Source organism: Thunnus albacares, chromosome 7 (assembly GCF_914725855.1).
Source record: "Thunnus albacares chromosome 7, fThuAlb1.1, whole genome shotgun sequence".
NCBI classification, from domain to species: domain Eukaryota; kingdom Metazoa; phylum Chordata; class Actinopteri; order Scombriformes; family Scombridae; genus Thunnus; species Thunnus albacares.
Genome location: NC_058112.1, coordinates 30,751,434 through 30,771,190, shown reverse-complemented (window position 1 = coordinate 30,771,190; position 19,757 = coordinate 30,751,434). Strand labels below are relative to the sequence as shown.

The following is a 19,757-nucleotide window of genomic DNA, read 5'->3' as shown; positions in this document are numbered from 1 at the left end:
AAATGACATTAATATTTGTATATTAACAGTGGAACAAATACATATATAAAAGCAGTTGGCTTGAAGTGATAAACTCAGGTAAGACTATTACACGTGGCATTAAAATGAAGAGAATGCGATCGGATCGGCCAGACCGCATTTGGAGGTCTCGCATTGTGATCAGGTGTAAATGCAATCTGTACATAATATCCACATTCATAAGAAACAAATTCACCCAGCTCCACCTCTTCCTGCCGGCTAAAGCAAGTCCCACAAAAGCTACAAGTAGAAGCAGCAGCCCGAAGTCTTAATTTGCAAAAAGTGAGTTAGAAATGAGTAATTTCAATTTGTGGCAGCAGTTTTCCTGACCTGGAATGTGTCTCGTTTGTTATTGATCACATTGGGAGCACAATTAAGAAAATGAGAACGCATTTTATCTAACGAATTTAATCCTTAACTCTTTTAATTTCATCTGATGCACTTTGCTCCAGGCGCTGCAGCATGCTAATGCTAATGCTAATGCTAACTCAGGGACAAACAGCCGCTGACGGTCCTCGTCTGGACTCTGTGAGACTTTAAATCAATTTTCATCAACATGAACATTACAGAACATACACGCTAACAAAAAAGCGAACTATATAAGCGAACATCTCTGCTCACGTGTTGAACTACGCGTATTCTAACGAAACGGGATGACGCTCTGCTCATATCAGCATGAATGAGACAAAATTATGAAGATATGTGACTCAGTAATAAATCCTTTGTAACTTTTATTAACCCAGATAAAGGTCACATCATTGCTAAAAAAAACCTGTTAAAGAACCTTTTAAGCCCAATGACGTTTATTCTATGTAGAGAGGACGTCTCTTTGGGACGTCTGATCTCAACCAATTAAAGACTAAATTAAAATTAAAAGTTTTTTTTATGAAAACTAAAAAACAAAACATGTATAGATGTGTTGCACAGCAAAACTTAGAGAAGTGTTTGAACTGTTTTTGAAGTAATGTCCAGGTGGACCTTTACTGAACATGGAAAGGACGACAATCTGTGTCGTCTGCTCACAACCAAATCTAATATTGATTAGAAAGAGAAATGAACCCTTTGACATGTTTATCTGTCTCCAAACATGTGCACACGTTTCTCAAAACTGACTTGATTTTCATGCTTTCAGTTTCATGTGTATGTTTGCGGTTCTTGGCGTCACACTAGGACCACTTTTAGCCGGAGACAGAGCGTCATCGTCTGACCAACGTTTGCTGGGTCTATCTTATCAAAAATATCACAAAAATAAGCTTAAAATGTCAAGTTGACCTGTTCTCAAAGAGCACAAGCTGAGTTTATATTTTCACATGTACAGGGTATACTTGAGATATAAAAACCCTGGTTGAAAAGAACAAGTCTTAAAACAATCAAAAAACAGCGGTTGTTGTTGTGAGGGCAATGAGTCAGGTTTGAGTTTGTGATAGGAGACTTAAAAACACACTTCAAGTCCTCCTCTGTCCTCTGAGAGTAAACCTGCTCCTCTACTTTCTTGTTTTCATCAGTTCAGCCGAAGAGCTTCGAGTCTGCAGTCGGCAGGAATCCAACAAACCAGACAAGAGTGCAGTTTTAAAGTCATCTGTTTTAAATTCCAGGCAGATTCAGACTGTTAGCCAACAACAGGTCAGGTGGAACTTGTTGAAAATGTTTATTAATGCACATTGTTTCTCTCCGATTCAAAGTTTTAATGAAGACATCAGTCTGCTGTTTATTCTCTGCCATCGCAGCTCTTGTGCTCCTGACAACAGCAGCAGCAGCATTTCTCACAATTAAACTCTAAAGCTTTAATTGTCATTTAATCCTCTCAGGATCTGTTTTAGACCAACAGTGCCTCCAACAGGTGATGCCTCATCATTACACCAGCTCAACAGAAGCTGTGTGTTCATGCACATTTAATCTCCTTTCAGTCTGAAATAAATTGGAGAAAATTAAAGTATTTTCACCAAGACGCTATATATATAAATTTTAATTTGTCAGGCTACTCAGCATATTAAGTGCATATTTCCAAAAGCTGTATACAAGCACACGTCAGGGGAAAAAAAACAAACAAACAAAAAAAAAACATACCCCACTCATTTGGCATCCTAGACAACCACCTATGTGTCCTCATCACCAGGCCCACAAGGAATCTGCACCCGCAGAATTCCTGAAATTTTCCACATATTTTCCGCAGATTTTAAACCAATAGAGATGCTGTTTGTAAGTCTTATGTTTGAGTGTCATGTTTTTTGCCGTTTTTAGAGGTTCTCAAAGGATATTTGGTGAAGTTGAGGTCAAAGGGGCCTTACCAGTTATTTATTTATGTATTTGTTTGTTTATGTGTTGTAGTGTTAATTGTTGGGAGATGATTAATGGTTAATGTTTTTGCAAATTAATTTTTGCTCTCTCTGCTCCACATTGAACCTCTGCATTTTAGTGGCCATGTGTCTGTGCATTTTATTCCGGTCGAGTTTTCCAAAGTTCTCACTTTGTTTTGAACTGTTTGTGATGAAATAAAATCTCAGATTCAACGGTTTTACTAAAATCTACTAAATATTTCTTTCAGCCTGCTTGAGGTAATTTTAGGTTGTTTTAATGTATTGTGTATGTGCTTATTTTTGCTCAAAAACAATCTTTGTTATCTTAAATGAATATCATTTATCACATTACAAGCAAAAAAAAACATTCTGCTGAATTCCACAGATTTTCATTCTGGATCATCAGAATCAGATTCTCATAGATTCGACCGTTAAATTCATTAGGAGACGGCCGGAGACAGCTCGCCACCTACAGTCACCACAGTCCCGTAAACTGCAGCAGGAGAGCAGGTAGTGAAACTAATCAAGTCAGTTTACAGGACTGTAGTGACGGCTGATGTAGCAGCTACCGCATTACTCTCTGACTATAAATAAACTTGTGAATGTTGTAATAACTACACGACAACTTTCACAATTTAGACATTTTACACACTGTGCAAAAACTAAAATTTGAATTAATCTGATATATCACCAAGCTCTAAATGGATCCTACATTTCCCAGAATGCAACTTGATAGCCTCTCATCATTAGACCATCCGTGCCTCCCTTCCACACCTCCAGTTTGTAAAACAGGCTCTCCATCCAGGTTAAAACTGAAATCACCTTGATGACATCACTATGACATCATCGGGGTCGCTTTCTCAGAGTTGATGAAACTCCTCCAGAAGCACAGAAGACGTTATATAACTGTTTACTGATGAGTAAACTGATGTTCATGTGTAAAATGAGTAAAATTATATCTAGTATAAGTATTAATAAATAATAAGTGTGTGTGTGTGTGTGTGTGTGTGGCATTTTAACAGAAACTCCTTTAAAATAAACAAAAAGAAATCTGCATTTAAAAGACACACAATGAACTTTATCTGTCCAACAAAAAAACCACTCAGAAGCAGCTTGTCATTGATGTAGCTTTTAATACTTGATTCTTTTGTACATCACATGTTTTATTAAAAATAATCACCTCTAAAAGAGAATCACATTTCTTTTTTTACCCAGACATCAACCTGAGTGACTCGTCTGTTGAGTGCATTTACAAAAAGGACAGACATCTATAAACAGTCACCATCTCAGACTGACAGAGTCTGTTTGACTGAAAGGGGGGAAAAAAACAGAGGGAGGGAGGACGAGATGGAAGTAGTTTCCTGTTTCCTCTGGGCTCGCTCGCTCTGCAGCGTCTCCAGCAGACGACAACAAAGAGAGCGACCGCTGTTCACCGCGAGGCCGTCCAGTAGGGAATGACGGGAAAGTCAACACACATCTGTCGCTTCTATTCCAGCTTCCATCGTGTTTCTTATTCGCTGATCAGTATTCAAGCTTCTCACTGGAGATTCTCCAGAAAAAAAACAAAACAAAAAACACCTGCAAACTCCCCCGGAGCCGCCGCGAGCCTCCGCCATCAGACAGACGCTCAGGAATCCTCTGAATAATATACTCAGACACAGACGAAACACACACACACACAGACACACGGCGGCTCCGAGGCGTTCGCTTCAGGTGGTTGTTTCCTCTCCGTCAGTCGTCAGGTTCGATGACACACTGCTCCACGATCTCCCTCAGGTTTGGGTTCTCCATGGCGGCCGCCACCCGCTCCTTATCGTTGATCTGTTTGTTAACTGGAGACAAAAAAAAAAACTGCAGTTTACTTCACCGAGACAAAAAACGCTCACAGCCTCAACAGCTTCAAACAGCTTCAATGTAAAACTAAACACTTAATTTGGGGTTTTTATATTTGTTCTGCCAAATCCTGATTCATTTCTTGCTGGTTTTATTTTCAGTCATGTCTCTAGAAATGGTAACGCTTGTCTGTTGGTCCTAAACTTTGGTCCATCCAACAGTTGTCATGGTAACTTAGTCTGGATTGCCTGAAATGTTGAACAGATATTCCTGACTCCCAGATGATGTATCCTAATGACTTGGTGGATCCTCTGACTTTTTAATCTAGCGCCATCATCAGGTCATTCATTAAATTGGTCTAATGTTTCAGTTTTGCAGTCATATTTTAAGAAAAAATGTCTCAAACATGAATGTTTTCTGGTTTATTTAGTCTTATTTGATAGTTTGAGGACGTCTTCTTGGGCTTTGACGGACATTTTTGACCATTTTCTGACATTTTATAGATCAAACAACTGATCGATTAATTGAGAAAATAATCAACAGATTAATTGATAATGAAAATAATCGTTGCAGCCATGCTTTTGCTGTAAGTGAGTATTTCTATTGTTCTACTCTGTTTCTACTCTTTTAAAGGGACAGTTTACTCCATCAAAAGTCCATTTCTGTAACTTTCTGAAACCGACAATCCAACATTCACACAGTGATTGGTCAGCTGTGCGGAGGTGAGAAAGAAACCAGTACAAACCAGTGGCGTCATTTCTAGTCCTGAATATTTCGATCCTAGCCTCAGATATATTTGGTCTTGGTATTTTCATGTAACAGAGTGGAGAATCTGCGTCGGTGGAACGGGGGGGACTAATATAACGCTGCACATGACGAGACACATGCAGACAGGAGCTGCTGCCTCCAGTGACCAAGTTTTCTCCACATTTCAGCTCTGAGAAAGTTTGCTCGGCTTTGATTAGCACACAGAGCTCCAAAATCACACATCAACTTGAGTTCTGCCTCTTTTACTTCTCTTCTCTTAGTATTTCTATCTAAGTCTATTGAAATGTCAGTCAAAATACAACTATTAACGTGAGTCAGACAGATCTGTAGCAGGTTTTCAGTCACACGTCGCTGGATATAATCTGTGAGGCTGCTGAAGAATCGATACTGATGTTCTGTTTTGTTGCTCACAGCTGGCTTCCCTTGAGTTTATGAAATACCTGCAGCGATCACACAGCAGCTGAGAGTGACATGTACGTCTCCAAAACTAAGAGGCACAGCAGCCGTAACTTCTTCTTCTAATGATTTAAATTCCCCCGTGACACGCCCAACCGGATCTGTCAGGATCTAACGGATAATGTTCGGTGTTCTTCTACACATCCGACAGGTCTGTTACACACATATTTTCCAGGTTTATACAGTGAGCAGCTCTTCTCAGTGTGAATCCTGACCTCCATCAGAGCTGTCGGGTATTTTTATTTTAAGTAGCTAGAAATTCAAACTCCTCTGCAGATTTTCCTCTGTCCTGTTTTTTCTCAATATTTGCTGTAGTGACATTACTGCACGCATGGAAGTGTTTCTATCTACTGAACGCAGCCTTAAATCCTTAAAGAAATACTTTTTATTGTGCCATAAGTTTGTTGCCTGATTGGACAAATAGGTCTATCAGGACAGGAAGTGGTATTATTGTGTTTTGGGACTTGATGGTTGGTTCTTCATGGAGGTGAACTTCTTTGTTCCACAGATACATCTGAGCCTCTTTCTAACTGGTCCATTTAAAGCATAGACTGTATAAAAATATGGACGTAGTTACCGTGACGTCACCCGTTGGTTTCTGAAGAGCGGTTTTGAAGCTCAAAGTGAGCCGCTCCGGCCGTCGCCATCTTGGCAGTGCGTGACGCTGCCTAACTCCCAGCCAATCAAAAATGGGCAAAGAGGCGGGGCCGAACGGCTGAAACAAGCCACCTAGCGGCTGGCGGACCTGTCACTCAAAGCAGCCATGTCCTTCATTATGCAGAACTTTACGGCTTAATAAAATTTAAATGGGCGAGTTATAAATAAAACAGTTGTCATGAAAGGAGAAATTAGTTATAGAGGCCAAAACCGTTTTTTGTACCAGACTGTAAACATGTTTTGGCATTTTAACATGAGGGTCTATGGAGATTGACTCGCTTTTGGAGCCTCTAATGGCCGTTCGAGGAACTGCAGTTTTTGGCACTTCCGCTTTGGCTTCATTTTACAGCCCCAGAGGTTGCTGCTTGATTTAAAGGACCAGTTCACCCAAAAAATGTTTCCTCTCTTATGTCTACATCAAGTCATATCAAGCCCTGGACAAATCTGGCTGTTAACATGACAAAAAATCAATACAGCCATTAATTTGACAAAAATTCAAGGTGCAGTTTGTAGGATTTAGTGGCATCTAGCGGACCAGACTTGGCAGAAATGGAATATCATATTCTTAACTATGTTTTAATTTGTGTATAATCCTATGAAAATAAGAATTGTTGTGTTTTCGTTAGCTTAGAATGAGTGCTGTACATCTTCATAGGGAGCAGGTAGCTTTCCACGGAGCCCGCCATGTTTCTACAGTAGCCCAGAATGGACAAACCAGACACTGGCTCTAGAGAGGGACTTTTGTGTTTTTTGTGAGTTTCACGGCCACCGTAGGTTCTCTTACACACTTGGAAGAGGAGGGTCAGGGTGATTTACAATCTGCAACCTCACAGCTAGATGCCACTAAATCCAACACACTGCACCTTTAAATACAATAAACACAAGAATCATCTTTTTAGATCATTTTGACTCAACATACACTTACCATCAGCCAAAAAATGAATCATTTTATTGAACATTTTGTTCCTGAAAGCTGCTTCCTTTAACCTCACTAAACTTTCAGAACTGACTTTGTTGACCATATTTCTCGCTGACATCGTGCCACTGTGCAGAACGTCGCCTCAGTGGGAGGTCGTTTAATCTAAAGAAACCATTTGCTGCTATTATTTAAATAAATAAATAAAAACAGACTTACTATCTTCTTCAGTAGAATGGGTTCCTTCTGAAATATAAATTTCCAGCTGAGAAGAGAAAGAAAAAAAAAACATCTGATGATAAAAAAGGCAAAGTTACATGCTGTGAGTTATTTTATTATTTATGCAGCTATTATTCAAGACATTCAATTAAGAACAAAATAAAGACTGTTTTCAGTTTTAGGTTGGCGTTAAAGAGGAAAAAGAACAGAAGCAGCAGAGAACAAAAGTACTTAATAATCTAAATCTGGTGACAGAACAAAGAAACAGCTTATAATGACAGAATAGAGAAAAGATAAGAGAAAAAGAAAAAAGAAATGAATTTATGTGACATATGAAGGGAATAAATTTAATATGTATAGTTTAGTCAATTATGTGAGTGTTGTCATTTGACATGAATATATGACATAACAGATGTAGACTAACAGATTGTAGTGTGAGTTAATAAATGCAAACTGTCAGATAAACGCCATTATGAGACACAGATTTTGCTAAAGTGCTAATAGATTAATAGCATACAGGAAACGTGTAACAGTGTGTTGTATCTTCAAAGATATTCTTCCAAAAAAAACAAGCGGTTTAAAAGGGGGGGGATCATCTTATAGTCAGGCACATATGGTAATAAAAATATGTGATTAATGGAGCTTGAATAATCGTACAGGCTGGACTTTCTCCTCTTTCTCCTCATGTATCTGGTATTTTTCCGACCGCAGGATATAACGGTGTGAAGCTGCATCGAGCTCTCTGCACTCAGCAGATGTTCAGCAGCTTCCTGGTAGAAAAAAAAAAAAATCACTCCTCTAATCAAGAGGCTACTCATCTTGTTTACAGAATCGCTTTCATGCTGCAGAGATTAAGCTCTCTGCTCTCCACCTGCCTCCTGACACCGCTGCGCTCCTCTCTACATGACCTTTGACCTGTCAAACTGGGTTATAAATAAACAGCTAATTGGCCGGAGGGAGTAGATTCTTGCATGTGACGAGGAAACAGATGTACATTCACCTCCACTGTATTGAGGTTGAGACAAATATCCCAAAACATGGACAAATAAAGCAGAAAGTATCTGCATGACTAGAGATAAATGTGTTTTTGCACTCACCTTATGTTTAAATGGCAGACATCGCTGCAGTTTCACTTGTAAGCACAGGCCTGCAAACACACAAAACATCAGCATCAGACACAGATACTGATCACACATGATGAACGGAAACATTTCAGCACTCAAGAGGAAAAAAAATATCCAGCAGATTAGAGAAGATTATATCAGAATTTATCGACGTCTGCTGGGAAATTATGATGCAGCAAACAGAGAAAACAGCCAAGATGAAGCAGGAAACAGTTAGCGGGCTGATTAATGATGAGAAATTAACTCTGAAGTACTTTTATCTGCTGAAGGATATTTGGGGATGTGATTGAAAAACATTCTGAGAAGTCTTGTTATTAACTGTTTTTGTGAACTGATTTTCCTTCACCTAGCATCATGTTCATGTTCTCCAGTCAGTGTTTTAGGGTTGGAGTTTGCTGGGAGACTGATGTTTCTTGTCTTCTACAGATTTCAGAGATCAATTCTTATCAATACTGATATATCTGCAACAATCCGTCAGCCTGTCCCATTTACCCGTCGGGCTCTACGATAAGAAAGCTTTGCTGAATGAAGATATTTTAGACGCGTCATCCGGAGACTAACGTTAGCAAAGTGGAGCTTCAGCGCTGTCAGCTGAGCCGTCTGACAACAGCATACTGACTGTGCTAAATAAATAAACTAAAAGAAAAAAAATGTACAAAAGCTTTTTTCATCCAGTTTGGGATCTTCACATAAGTTTTTGTGAACTTTATTAAACTTTTCTCTCTACATGTTCTTCAAACTGTCGTCTATCTGCTCTGCATTCTGGGTTATTTCCTCCTCTTGTAGTTTAGTAGATTTTGGTTTCTTTCTTCTTCTCTGACCGATTGGTGCCTGTAAGATTTTCAAGCTAGAAAGAAGCTCTTTGATTCTGACGGACTGACACGAAATCTTGTCATTTACTTTTGATGCTCAAAATCACTGAGAGATTTTCTGCTATCAAACTCCAGAGGGGGGGGAGGACCGGCTGGGAAAGGGCAACAAAATGTTCCAAAATGGACCCGGAGATGTGGGACGAACCACCGGCGGCTGCCAGCAGCTGCCCTCCTCGGTGAAGAGAAGGGACCGTGGCGCATCAGCAGCCCCCTCTGGTCAGGAAATCATCTGCTACACAAAAAGTCTCCCTCCGGCGTTCAGTCAAGAGAGGCCGACCTCATGACATCCGTCAGTCATTCACCCAATTAAGAACAACGTCCTCTGGGAAAATCTGTCAGTTCAGTCAGACTCAATGAACGCTGCGTGCTGACAGCGTGCTGAGGCAATCCAATAATTAGCGAGTCTACCAGCTCTCTGATTATTCAGTAACGTCTTTTACCATCTTTCTGTTTAATTTTAAAGATCTTAAAGTCCGCCTTCCAGTCAAAACTGTTTTTCTTCTTCTTCCCTCAGCTGGATGTTGTTCTCTTCTCGGTGCAGAATGATATACAGAACTGTGCAAAAGTTTTAGGTACTTTAAATTCTTATCCGTTATGCAACGCCATCAGGGAGCCGTCTGATCGTCCCAGATTTATTCTGCAGCATGAAAACGAGCCCGAACATCCAGCCAGAGTCATAAAGAACTATCTTCATCATCAAGGAGAACAAGGAGTCCTGCAGCAGACGGTTTGGCCCCCACAGAGTCCTGATCTCAACATCATGGAGTCAGTCTGGGATTAACATGAAGAGACAGAAGCAGCAGAAGAAGAAGAACTGTGGCGACTTCTCCAAGATGCAGAAACAACCTGAAACATTCGAGGAGAACTGCTGCTGTTTTAAAGACAAAGCTGCTCACAACAAATATTGATTTCATTCAGGTTTCTTCTACTGAACTTAAATTACCTGATTAGAAAACAACTATTCATGACATTATTGTTGAAAGCATCTTCACTTTACTTTTAGTGCCTAAAACTTTTGCACAGACCTGTATGTGTGTATCTCAGTTTAACACCTGGACGTACCTGCAGGATTTATGACATCATCAGGGCTGCAACTAACGATTATTTTCATTATCGACTAATGAAGATGCAGATTAATTTTCCAATCAATCATTTGTTTTGTCTAAAAAAAAATGTCCAAAAATAGTGAAAAAAATTACAATTATAATATAAATAAATGCATTAAATCATCATTTTAGAAGCTGAAACCAGCTACTTTTGTCATTTTAGCTTAAAAAATTATGATTGTTAAATTATCAAAATTGTTGCTGATTCATTTTCTGCCAATCGACTGATTGATTAACCAACTAATTGTTGCACACATACACTGAGAGGAAGTAGGAGACTTCTTGTGTCGAGCAGGAAAACTTTTGACATCAACAATATTTATTATTATTGATATTTATTCATTGATTCTGGGTTTTTACGTGAGGGGAGAAGGAAGAGATGTTGTTGTTGTTTTGAGGATTTTTAATGAGGTAGTTGAACTTTGTTCTTGTTCAATAACCACATCAGACACTAATTATTAGTCAAAACAGTATTTTTATATGTTGTAAAATATATCTGAAAAGGGTCTTTAAAATGAACATATATGCTATATGGCCAAAAGTGTGTGGACAGCCTTGTTGAGATATCATGCTGTAAGCGTCCACATACTTTAAAACACACATGAAGTACGGAAGATTTAAAAAGTCTAATTAAAATTTTAAAAAAGTGAAAAATACACAACACTAAATGCAAAACACTTCCACCTCCTTAGTTTTCATGAGGAGGTGGAGGGGAGCTTTTTTATTTTTCTGAGACAAGAAACTAATTACCTATCGATTTCTAACTAAGGGAGAATTTATGGCTCACTGGCTGACATTAATCAATACAGAATTCAATGTCCAGCTAGGCCATAAACAAAGAAACAAACATGCTGTTCTTCTTCTTTCTCTTTAAATAATGCATCCAAAGTTGCAGTTTCACCAAAATCATTTTTTTTTTTATTTTTCTTAAATATTTTATTTATTTTGTTTCCTGTTCTGAAAAAGTTCACATTAAAAGTTTCTGTTTTGGGGGCTTCTGTAGGAGTCAGGACTAAATGTAAAATAAACAGACGGTTTTGAGAAGTGAGTGAAAGACAAAAGGATCCGATCACAGCAGTAAAGCATGATTATCATGTAGCTGATGTAACTAATTTATATTTAACTACACTAGTGCAGTGCCCGTTCAAAATGAAGCTGTTTGGAACGGGCCGTTTTATTTTAAAAAAAAGATGTGCATCCTAAAATAAAGTGGATTGATCATTGGGCGAGCGGCAGAAACGTGACGTGAACATGAGCGGAGCAGAGGAAAAGTTTAGCAGTAAGTTGTCAATCTGGCAGTAAATGTACAGTACAGACTGTGTGTCAGTTAATAAATGCTGCAGCTCCTCAAGACAAAGAAAATAGTCATCTATCGAAGGGGATTAGCCCCGACGTTAGCAACAACGCGTTAGCTTAACTTGACCAGGCTCACTTCAGGTGGACAGACTTTTAAGGTGGACCAGCAATTCTCATTTTAGTGTCAATCTCAGCTGCTGTTTAACAGAGAACGGAGATATGACAATTAAAAATCCTGTATTGGTTGGGCATCAGTATGTATTAGAGCTGCAATGATTAATCAATTCATTGTCAACTATTCTGATAATCAATTAATCATTTTGAGTAATTTTTTTTAAAGAAATAAATGTCCAAATTCTCTGATTCCAGCTTTCTTTAGTCTTCTTCTAGTGTTTATAACTGCTGCACAAGAAACTATCAAAACAGAGTGGAAACGTGTCACTGTGAGGCAACCTCAGCAATTAATTTGACGGCAACATTAAAACATGATCATTAAAAAAGGTCAAAACAGTAATTTAAATGTAGCACATGAATTCAAAACTGTCTCCAACTGGCTCGCTCATTATAAAACTCTCCGGATGACTTTGTTTACTATACACTTACGTTATAAATCACGAGTGAAAATGACAGTAATTGGAGTAGTTAATTGCCGAGTGACGAGAATAATGGAGCTCAAGGGCAGACACAGGATACAGAAATAAACCACTAATTAAACCGGGGTCTGGCCACAGTCAGGGGTCTATTCCAGCGCTGGTCATGTGTCTGCTTAATATCTTCTAGCTAATGGACTCCTGAATCCAATTTACTGTGTGTATGTACAGCGTATGAACAAGAGCCAAGTTTTACCTTCCTACCATCCGTTTAGCAGGAAAACTACCGGGGGTGGAAAACTCTGCTTCAATTTTAATTTCATTTTTTCTTCTTACATGTGTTTTTTCTCTCCCAAGAGGACAAATGCTTTGCAGCAAAGTATTAAAACAACGTAAATAACTGATAACAATGCAGATAAAAAAGAGAACTGAGAAACGAGTCAAACAGCTCTGAATACGTGATGAAAAAAAAAGAAAAAGATTTTGTTCCTGTTGCAGCTCCAGTTCGACTCTGAAATGCAGGAAGTGAGCTCCCTAATCCTACAGCTGCTAACAACAGATTAGACCGATCGACGCTATTACCAGCAGTAAAGCAGTAATGAGGTGAAAGGCTGAACTTTCAGTGAAGCACCCTGAAGTGGTAATGAGGGATCAGCTCCTCAGCTGCTACTTCTAATCTCAACTTTTTTTTTTTTTTTTATAGAACTTGCAAAAATTGTGTGTAGCAGCGCAGAAAATTAAGGGGTTTGCCACAGTGGCAGTTTATGTGAAATTACAAACAAAAAAATAATACATCACCGAGGGGTAAACTATTCCTCTAAAAGAAAAGTACTAAGGGCACATAGTTTTTGTGAACTTTTGTGGTTTGCATAACTTTAATAAGAAAAACAAAAAGAAAGCTGCTGTCAGACTACTGCACACGTCCCTTCTGAGGACTTTTAGTGGCGTTAATGTGATGTTGTTTCCCGGATAACAGCCCAAAAGTCCAAAAGGCTACATAAGAGAAACAAGCAAGTAGGGGGCTGCGATGTTTAAATGAGACATATTCTGCACATTTCCAGGTCTTTATGTTTTATTCTGGGGCTCTACTGGAATATCTTTGCATAATTTACAGTTAAAAACTTCTTATTTATCTTCTACTGGTCCTTTATGCAGCCCCTCAGTTCAGCCTTTGTCTGAAACAGGCCGTTTTAGCTCCTGTCTCTTTAAGGCCCCGCCTCCTGATGAACCCACTCTGTTCTGATTGGTCAGCTTCAAGAAGCTTCCTCCAGCTCCAGAGCATTGATGTATTATAAGAGCTGGATACCGGACTAAAAATGGCGCCCATTCAGTTCTATAGGAATTACTCGCCTGGCGCATACGCCAAAAAAAAAAGTTTCTAGCTTCCGAGTTTGCTTCCACGTTGTGCAGCCCACTGAATATGCGCGGTGGTGTTTCCCCCGCTGGCCCCGCCCACGAGTTCCCGCTCGGCCCATAGACTTTACATTGTGATGATGTCACGGATTTTCGCTTTTCTCGGCTCGAGGAAAGTCTTACAAATATAAAACCTTCATGGATCAAAAGTTCATAATAGAAGGAGTCATAATTGACGTTGTTTGCAGTTCGAGGTGTCCTGTCAACAGTTTTACAGGTGTCTCTTCCACAACGGTGGTCTATGGGGAAAATCCTTTTTGGGCTGCAGGGGGGATTTTGCGCTGCAATACCGCGAGCGACCACTGGGAAAAATTGGCTGCAAGGCTGAGCGGTGGTGGCGCCCTATCTAGCTTTTCTTATACATCCATGCTCCAGAGGCTACGTAAATATCTATAATAGGATTTCAATTCTTTTTCTCGTTCTTTACTCAAAATGGAAACTTCTCAAATCCATCCGTACATGTTGGAGCCTGAATCGGATCCAAAATATGAGAGTGAACAACATGAACAACCTCAGCAACAAAGATTAAAGATTGGACAGATGTTTATGGACATTATGAACTTATCTTGTCAGGAAAGTAAAAAAAAAACATTGCAAGTGAAGCGTCAGGGTAGCTGAACCCTGGGTTTGGTCTTCAGGAGCATTTTTACATACGTTCATGTTGAACTTTGACCGTGTTTCACATCCAACATCATATCAGGATATAAATAACAGACAATCACAAAGAGCAGAATATGTCCCCTTTAACATACTGGTGTGACAATGAAATACGATCCAGGAAATCCAGTTTGAGTAACAGATTTGGTTTGTAATACTCATGGACAGGATATTGCAACTGTTGAACTACTGAAGGATTTCACAACTATGAAAAGTTATAACTGCAGCAACTATTTTATCTCCCGTCTCATCATGACTGATGTCATGTTCAGTATTTCTGTAGCATCTGTTAAGTTGTTTTATTACATTTTGTGTTTGGGGATGTAAAACAGTCGCAAGAAACATTTCAGAAAAATATTCTGATGATAAAGTGAATTAAAAGTAAAAAACGATTGCGAGGTAAACAGCAGAAATCCGGCATTTACGTTACAAAGTAATTCACCAGAAATGTGTTCTTGCTGCTGATTTTAACTGTTTTTCTGGACGACGCTGCTTATTAAGACTTGTGTGACGTTGACAGACTGACTCCATCTACATGAATGAGAGGGCTGCGTTCTTTCACACAGAGCTGACGTCAGAGTGAATGTGGCCTTAGTTGACTAACAGAAAATGAATAACAATTTTTATATAAGATTAATCTTTTAAATCCTTTTTTAAAACAAAGATTAACTGGTTCCAGCGTTTTAAAATGTGAGTATTTGCAGGTTTTCGACATGTTTCCATCCACCTGTTTTTATTTGCACTTTCAATTTGTGTATAAAAACCTGAGTGTAAATGCAGCAAACTTGAAAGAAATCTCAATATATTGCAAGAAAGTTTTTACGCTTGGTTGAGATAGAAAAGATGGCGTATCGATAAACATAAAATGCGATAAAGTGCAACATAAACAAAGAGCTGAAAACATCAGATCTGTGTGGAGCGATGAGGAGACTGTAACCTTCCTCAAATGTCATATTTACCGTCACGTTTTCCATCTTTTGAGCTTTGACTGCCGCTTTTTTAACGACATCATCTCATCGTGTCTTCTTCTTCTGCAGTGGTTTAAAGGCACCGATATTCTGGAGATTCGGTTAAAATCTGCAGCTTATGATATCAAACTAACTATCACCTCTCTGAGCTGCCTGCTCCAATCGAACCGTCTACTTACCTCACTTGGATGTTGCCATAACAACAACTCAACAAGACCTTTTTATTGGGAACATTTAGTGAATTGTTCCTTCCTCCATTAAGTGCTATTTCGATATGAACATTGAATAAAACAACTCCCTGTAATGCGAGAGGGCTGCTACTAAATTAACTACTATACAACTATATTTAACACTGTCACATAATATCATTAGCTGCAGATTTAATCCTTCCATCTCTTATGTAAATGCTGTGATTAAAGCATTACACCCAGTTTCAACAACATCAATTAAAAACAGGAAAAAGTGAGAATATAAAACAGGTTTTTCTTTCTTTCTTTTGTCAGAACAAAGCGCTGCATCTCTTCCTGTCTGACATCATCAGCGGTGATCAGACTAAACCCTGAATAAACCTGAACGCTGCAAGAATAGAAACAAGTCTGACATCTCAGCCGACACCTGCGTTGAAAGCCTTTTGAAATAATACAGACAGAAGTCTCAGCGCCAGCCTTTAGAGGCAAAGATCAGATCGTCTCTTGTGTCCGTTGTGTTATCAGCAGAGTGACTCACCAATCAGAGTAGCCAGAGAGCAGTGAGGCACGGTGGGAGAGAACTTGATAATGATGAGGTACTCGTCTTCCCCGAGCTCCTGGACCTCCACGCATTTCTCCGTCACCACGTCGAGCTCCTCCAGGGTGTTGGGCTTCTCCGGGTCACGGATCGATCGGATCACGTCTGATAAGACGACGGGAAACAAGACGTGTCGTTGTTGACTACAGCAAACTTTATGTCTGATATTAGAAAGCAAGTAGTGACTAAAGAGCGTCTAAAACCACTGAAAACATTTAACTGAAACTTACTTAAATAGAAGATACAGAATAAATAATCTACTATAATAAACCAAAAAACTTATTAGGAGACTAATGATCACTTCTTAAAATTACTGCATTTATAATTATCTGATAATTAGAATGGTGTTTAATATGCAGTAATATGTAAAAACAATATAAAATACACCTTTTGTAGTAGTTTGATGTTAAAACATTAAATAATTTTAGTGAAGATCTGCCTGAAATATTTAGTCAGAGGACTTTTAAAATGTTTCAAGGATCCGCAGAAAAAAATAGAGAATAATCTGATGACAAGATAAGAAATGACTGTTTTCTAAATCCATTATTTTACCCCAGTAAAGATAAAATACCAGTTTTATACCAGTACCAGTCCCAGTTCTGCCATTCACTCCAACTCCACTCAAAAAATCATCTATTTGAGTTCTGCGTCAGTGATAATCCCAATATATACACACCAAACTACTCAGAGAATTAACTGTTTAAGTTGTGCAACAGTAATAGTCCCAGTAGGTGCTGAAATGAAACCAGTTCCAGTATTGATTGCAATAACTATTGTTCACTGTTGTTGAGTTCTGTACCTGCATTATACCCAGTAAACAATCACTCCATTTAAACCAAACTACATTCAGAAAATCATCAGGTTTACTTTGTCTTCAGTTATGTTACCTGTCATAACTAGTTAATACGTCTCATCTTACGATGAATTATAATTTAACTGTTTGACACATGATTTATTCATTTATCAGCAAAAAATAATTTTGAATTTTCAAAACTAGTTAACCTTTCTTATCTTGAGTCATGAAGTGTGGCTGTAGTTAGAGCATATTTGTCAAATATCACAAATATTTTAATAAAAAATTTGGTTTGTGGATGCAGAAAGTAACACAAAAAAACACTTTTTGACAGTATTTTAAGTAGTCAGGCTGCTGTGTAGCTGTTCCAACAACAACAACAACAACAACAACAACAACTGCCTGTACATTACTGGAGTCTTGAGTATTATCTCCAGTGATTGAAAGTAACTAAGAACATTTACTGAAGTACTCTACTTAAGTACTAATTTGAGGTGACCCTTTGGAGGGTCACGACCTCTAGGTTGGGAACCACTGGACTAAACTAGCTAACAGTATATAAAGTAATAATAATATATCAGTCAGAGAGACCAAACTACTACTTTTACTGCAATACTTTAACTACACCAAGCTCATAATACTTATGTACTTTTACTGTAGTAGGATTTTTCATGCAGGACTTTTACTTGTAATTGAGTATTTGTACTTTACTGTATTAGTACTTTTACTTCAGTAAATAATCGGAGTACTTCTTCCAGCTCTGTTGGTTGTTGGTTAGTATTTGCAGTTAAGGCCTGTTTACTCACCGTACACTTCTAACGCTTTCTCCTCCATCTTCTTGGTCTTCAGGACATTCCTGGTATCCACAAGTCCAGAAAACTGTAAAACCTTGTTGACAGATATCGACAGAAGGCTGAACACTATTTCCATTTTTTAGAAAGCGCCATCATAAACACGAGCGACAGTAGTGACTTTGACAGGAAAACAGACGCAGCTGAAGCGATGCAGCCGCGCGCAGATTACGCAGATCGATATGATATTGGGATTAATATCAGCAGCCGCAGTTGGTATATAATCCAGTTTTCGCGCAATTTGGAGATCGGTGGATTTTATCGCAGCCAACGAACGTCACTGTGTCGCTTCCGCTTCCTGTATTTTGGTTTCTGGCAAAAGCAATCGATGACAGATCCAGAGATGATGCTATCGATCAATACTGATCAGAATCAGAATCTGTTTTATTAGCCAAGTATGCAAAGATACACAGAAGAGAATAAAGAATACAGACAGAGCAAAAGTACGGTAATAATGATAATTAATTAAATAAACAAAATAAGATTAGGAATTAAATTTAAAATTAAAATTTAAAGTCTATTTACACAATGGATCAAAATATCTGTGAAATGGAATAAAAAACTTGGAAAAAAATATGGACTGTGGTATGGAGAAAGAAATTAAGTGTGTTAAATGAATATTATTTCATTATATTATCACATTATTTGATATTACATTACTTTAACACTTGTATTTAGCATTTATAAGCACTATATAAACATTTAACAAATGGTTTATAAAACACAATAATGTAGTTTTTCATTATTGGTGATTAAAATGACATTCTTAAATCTTTATTTTCTTCCATATTCTTTATTTTCTCTTTATTTAACTTTATTCTTTTTGCATTTGTCAACAATTATAATATCTCTCATGAAGACATATTTTATATTATTATAACTATGTTTTACTATATCGTCATTCATGTTTTAATATTTATATAGCATCATCCATGTACGGGTGCCCACAAGAGGAGTTATAGTTGTTGAAAAATGTATTAATGAACACTTATATTTGCTTACAACTATATTGTGTGGTATTATAGCCCATTTCTAAAATATTTATAGATATATACTGCTCATAAATGATAAATTGGTGGGGTTAAAGTAGAATGCAATTAGACATCAATTATACATTATGAAGGGATCTTCTAATTACAGGAAGAAAAACATGTTTCACTCTTCATCCGGGCTCCTGACTGTTGTTTCAAGACAGACTTGAAAAATTGTGAACCTGCCCTTGAATTGAATTTTCAACCTGTGACACAATACTGTCACCCTAAAATTTCACACTAGTTGATTGAATTGTTGGTTATTCTTTATTTTTAAGCAAAAAAATATTCATGCATTTGCGCTGAAATTTGGCAGATTTTTTTTTATTTATTTAATAACAAAATGAGGATTATTAAATTAACATCCTCACTCGATTAAGTTGACTGTATTATATTTTTGCGTTTTTCTATTGGTCAGAAGCGGTCAGCTGACAGCAGAAGACTGGACATGTGACTACCTGGACTCAGATGCTGTTTACATGACAGGAACATCTCTGATACTTTTGCTTTCATCGCTGTCTGGAGGTGTTTACAGGACCATTTCTTTTTTTATAAAATGTCTCGTTAGCCAACAGTTGAACCCGCAGTCTGTGTGAAACGTTTTGCATCCGACGTGTCAAGATGTTGGAGGCTCAGCGGCCGGAGAAGATCTCCATCGAGGTGTCTGTCATCCCGGAGAACCAGCACTGTGGGGAAGTTGCGGACATCCAGAAAGCTGAACTGGCCCCCGCAGGCTCCCTGCTAGGCTGTCTGGATGCCGTGGGGAGGCTGGTGGTCTGGGACCCGGCGGACAGAGAGGCTCCTCCGGCTACAGTGGACGGCTGCTACGGAGAGTGAGTCCAACCGTGTGAACACCCTTCCTGTTAGCAAAACACCAGTGGTGACAAGTAATAAGTACATCTACTCAAATACTGTTCTTCTGTACAATTTTGAGATATTCTACTTTACTTGAGTATTTCTATTAATCATCTCACGACCCCTCAGATTTATCTGCTGACCCTTTGGAGGGGCCCGACCCCTAGGTTTGGAACCACTGGACTAAACTAGCTAACTGTATATAAAGTAGTGTAAACTAGCTCCACCTCCAGCAGCTACAACAGTAACAT

The 19,757-nt window shown here is 38.4% G+C and overlaps 2 protein-coding genes across 3 annotated transcripts in view; one reads left to right on the top strand and one right to left on the bottom strand.

Annotated features, from left to right (window-relative positions):
• Positions 1 to 3,527: 3,527 nt before the first annotated feature.
• Positions 3,528 to 17,909, bottom strand: ciao2a (cytosolic iron-sulfur assembly component 2A). Its single transcript, XM_044357372.1, has 5 exons — positions 17,576 to 17,909; positions 15,917 to 16,081; positions 8,262 to 8,311; positions 7,165 to 7,210; positions 3,528 to 4,147 (listed from the first exon to the last, which is right to left on the bottom strand). Exons 1-5 carry the CDS (start codon positions 17,697 to 17,699, stop codon positions 4,047 to 4,049), a joined length of 486 nt encoding a protein of 161 aa, XP_044213307.1. The 5' UTR covers positions 17,700 to 17,909; the 3' UTR covers positions 3,528 to 4,046.
• Positions 17,910 to 18,460: 551 nt separating this feature from the next.
• The window catches only part of spg11 (SPG11 vesicle trafficking associated, spatacsin), a 33,243-nt gene continuing 31,946 nt past the window's right edge, over positions 18,461 to 19,757 (top strand). For both annotated transcript variants that reach the window (XM_044356625.1, XM_044356624.1), the window contains exon 1: positions 18,461 to 19,484. In XM_044356625.1, the coding sequence (XP_044212560.1) occupies positions 19,273 to 19,484 (212 nt within the window). In that variant the 5' untranslated portion in view covers positions 18,461 to 19,272. The remainder of the gene's footprint in view (positions 19,485 to 19,757) is intronic.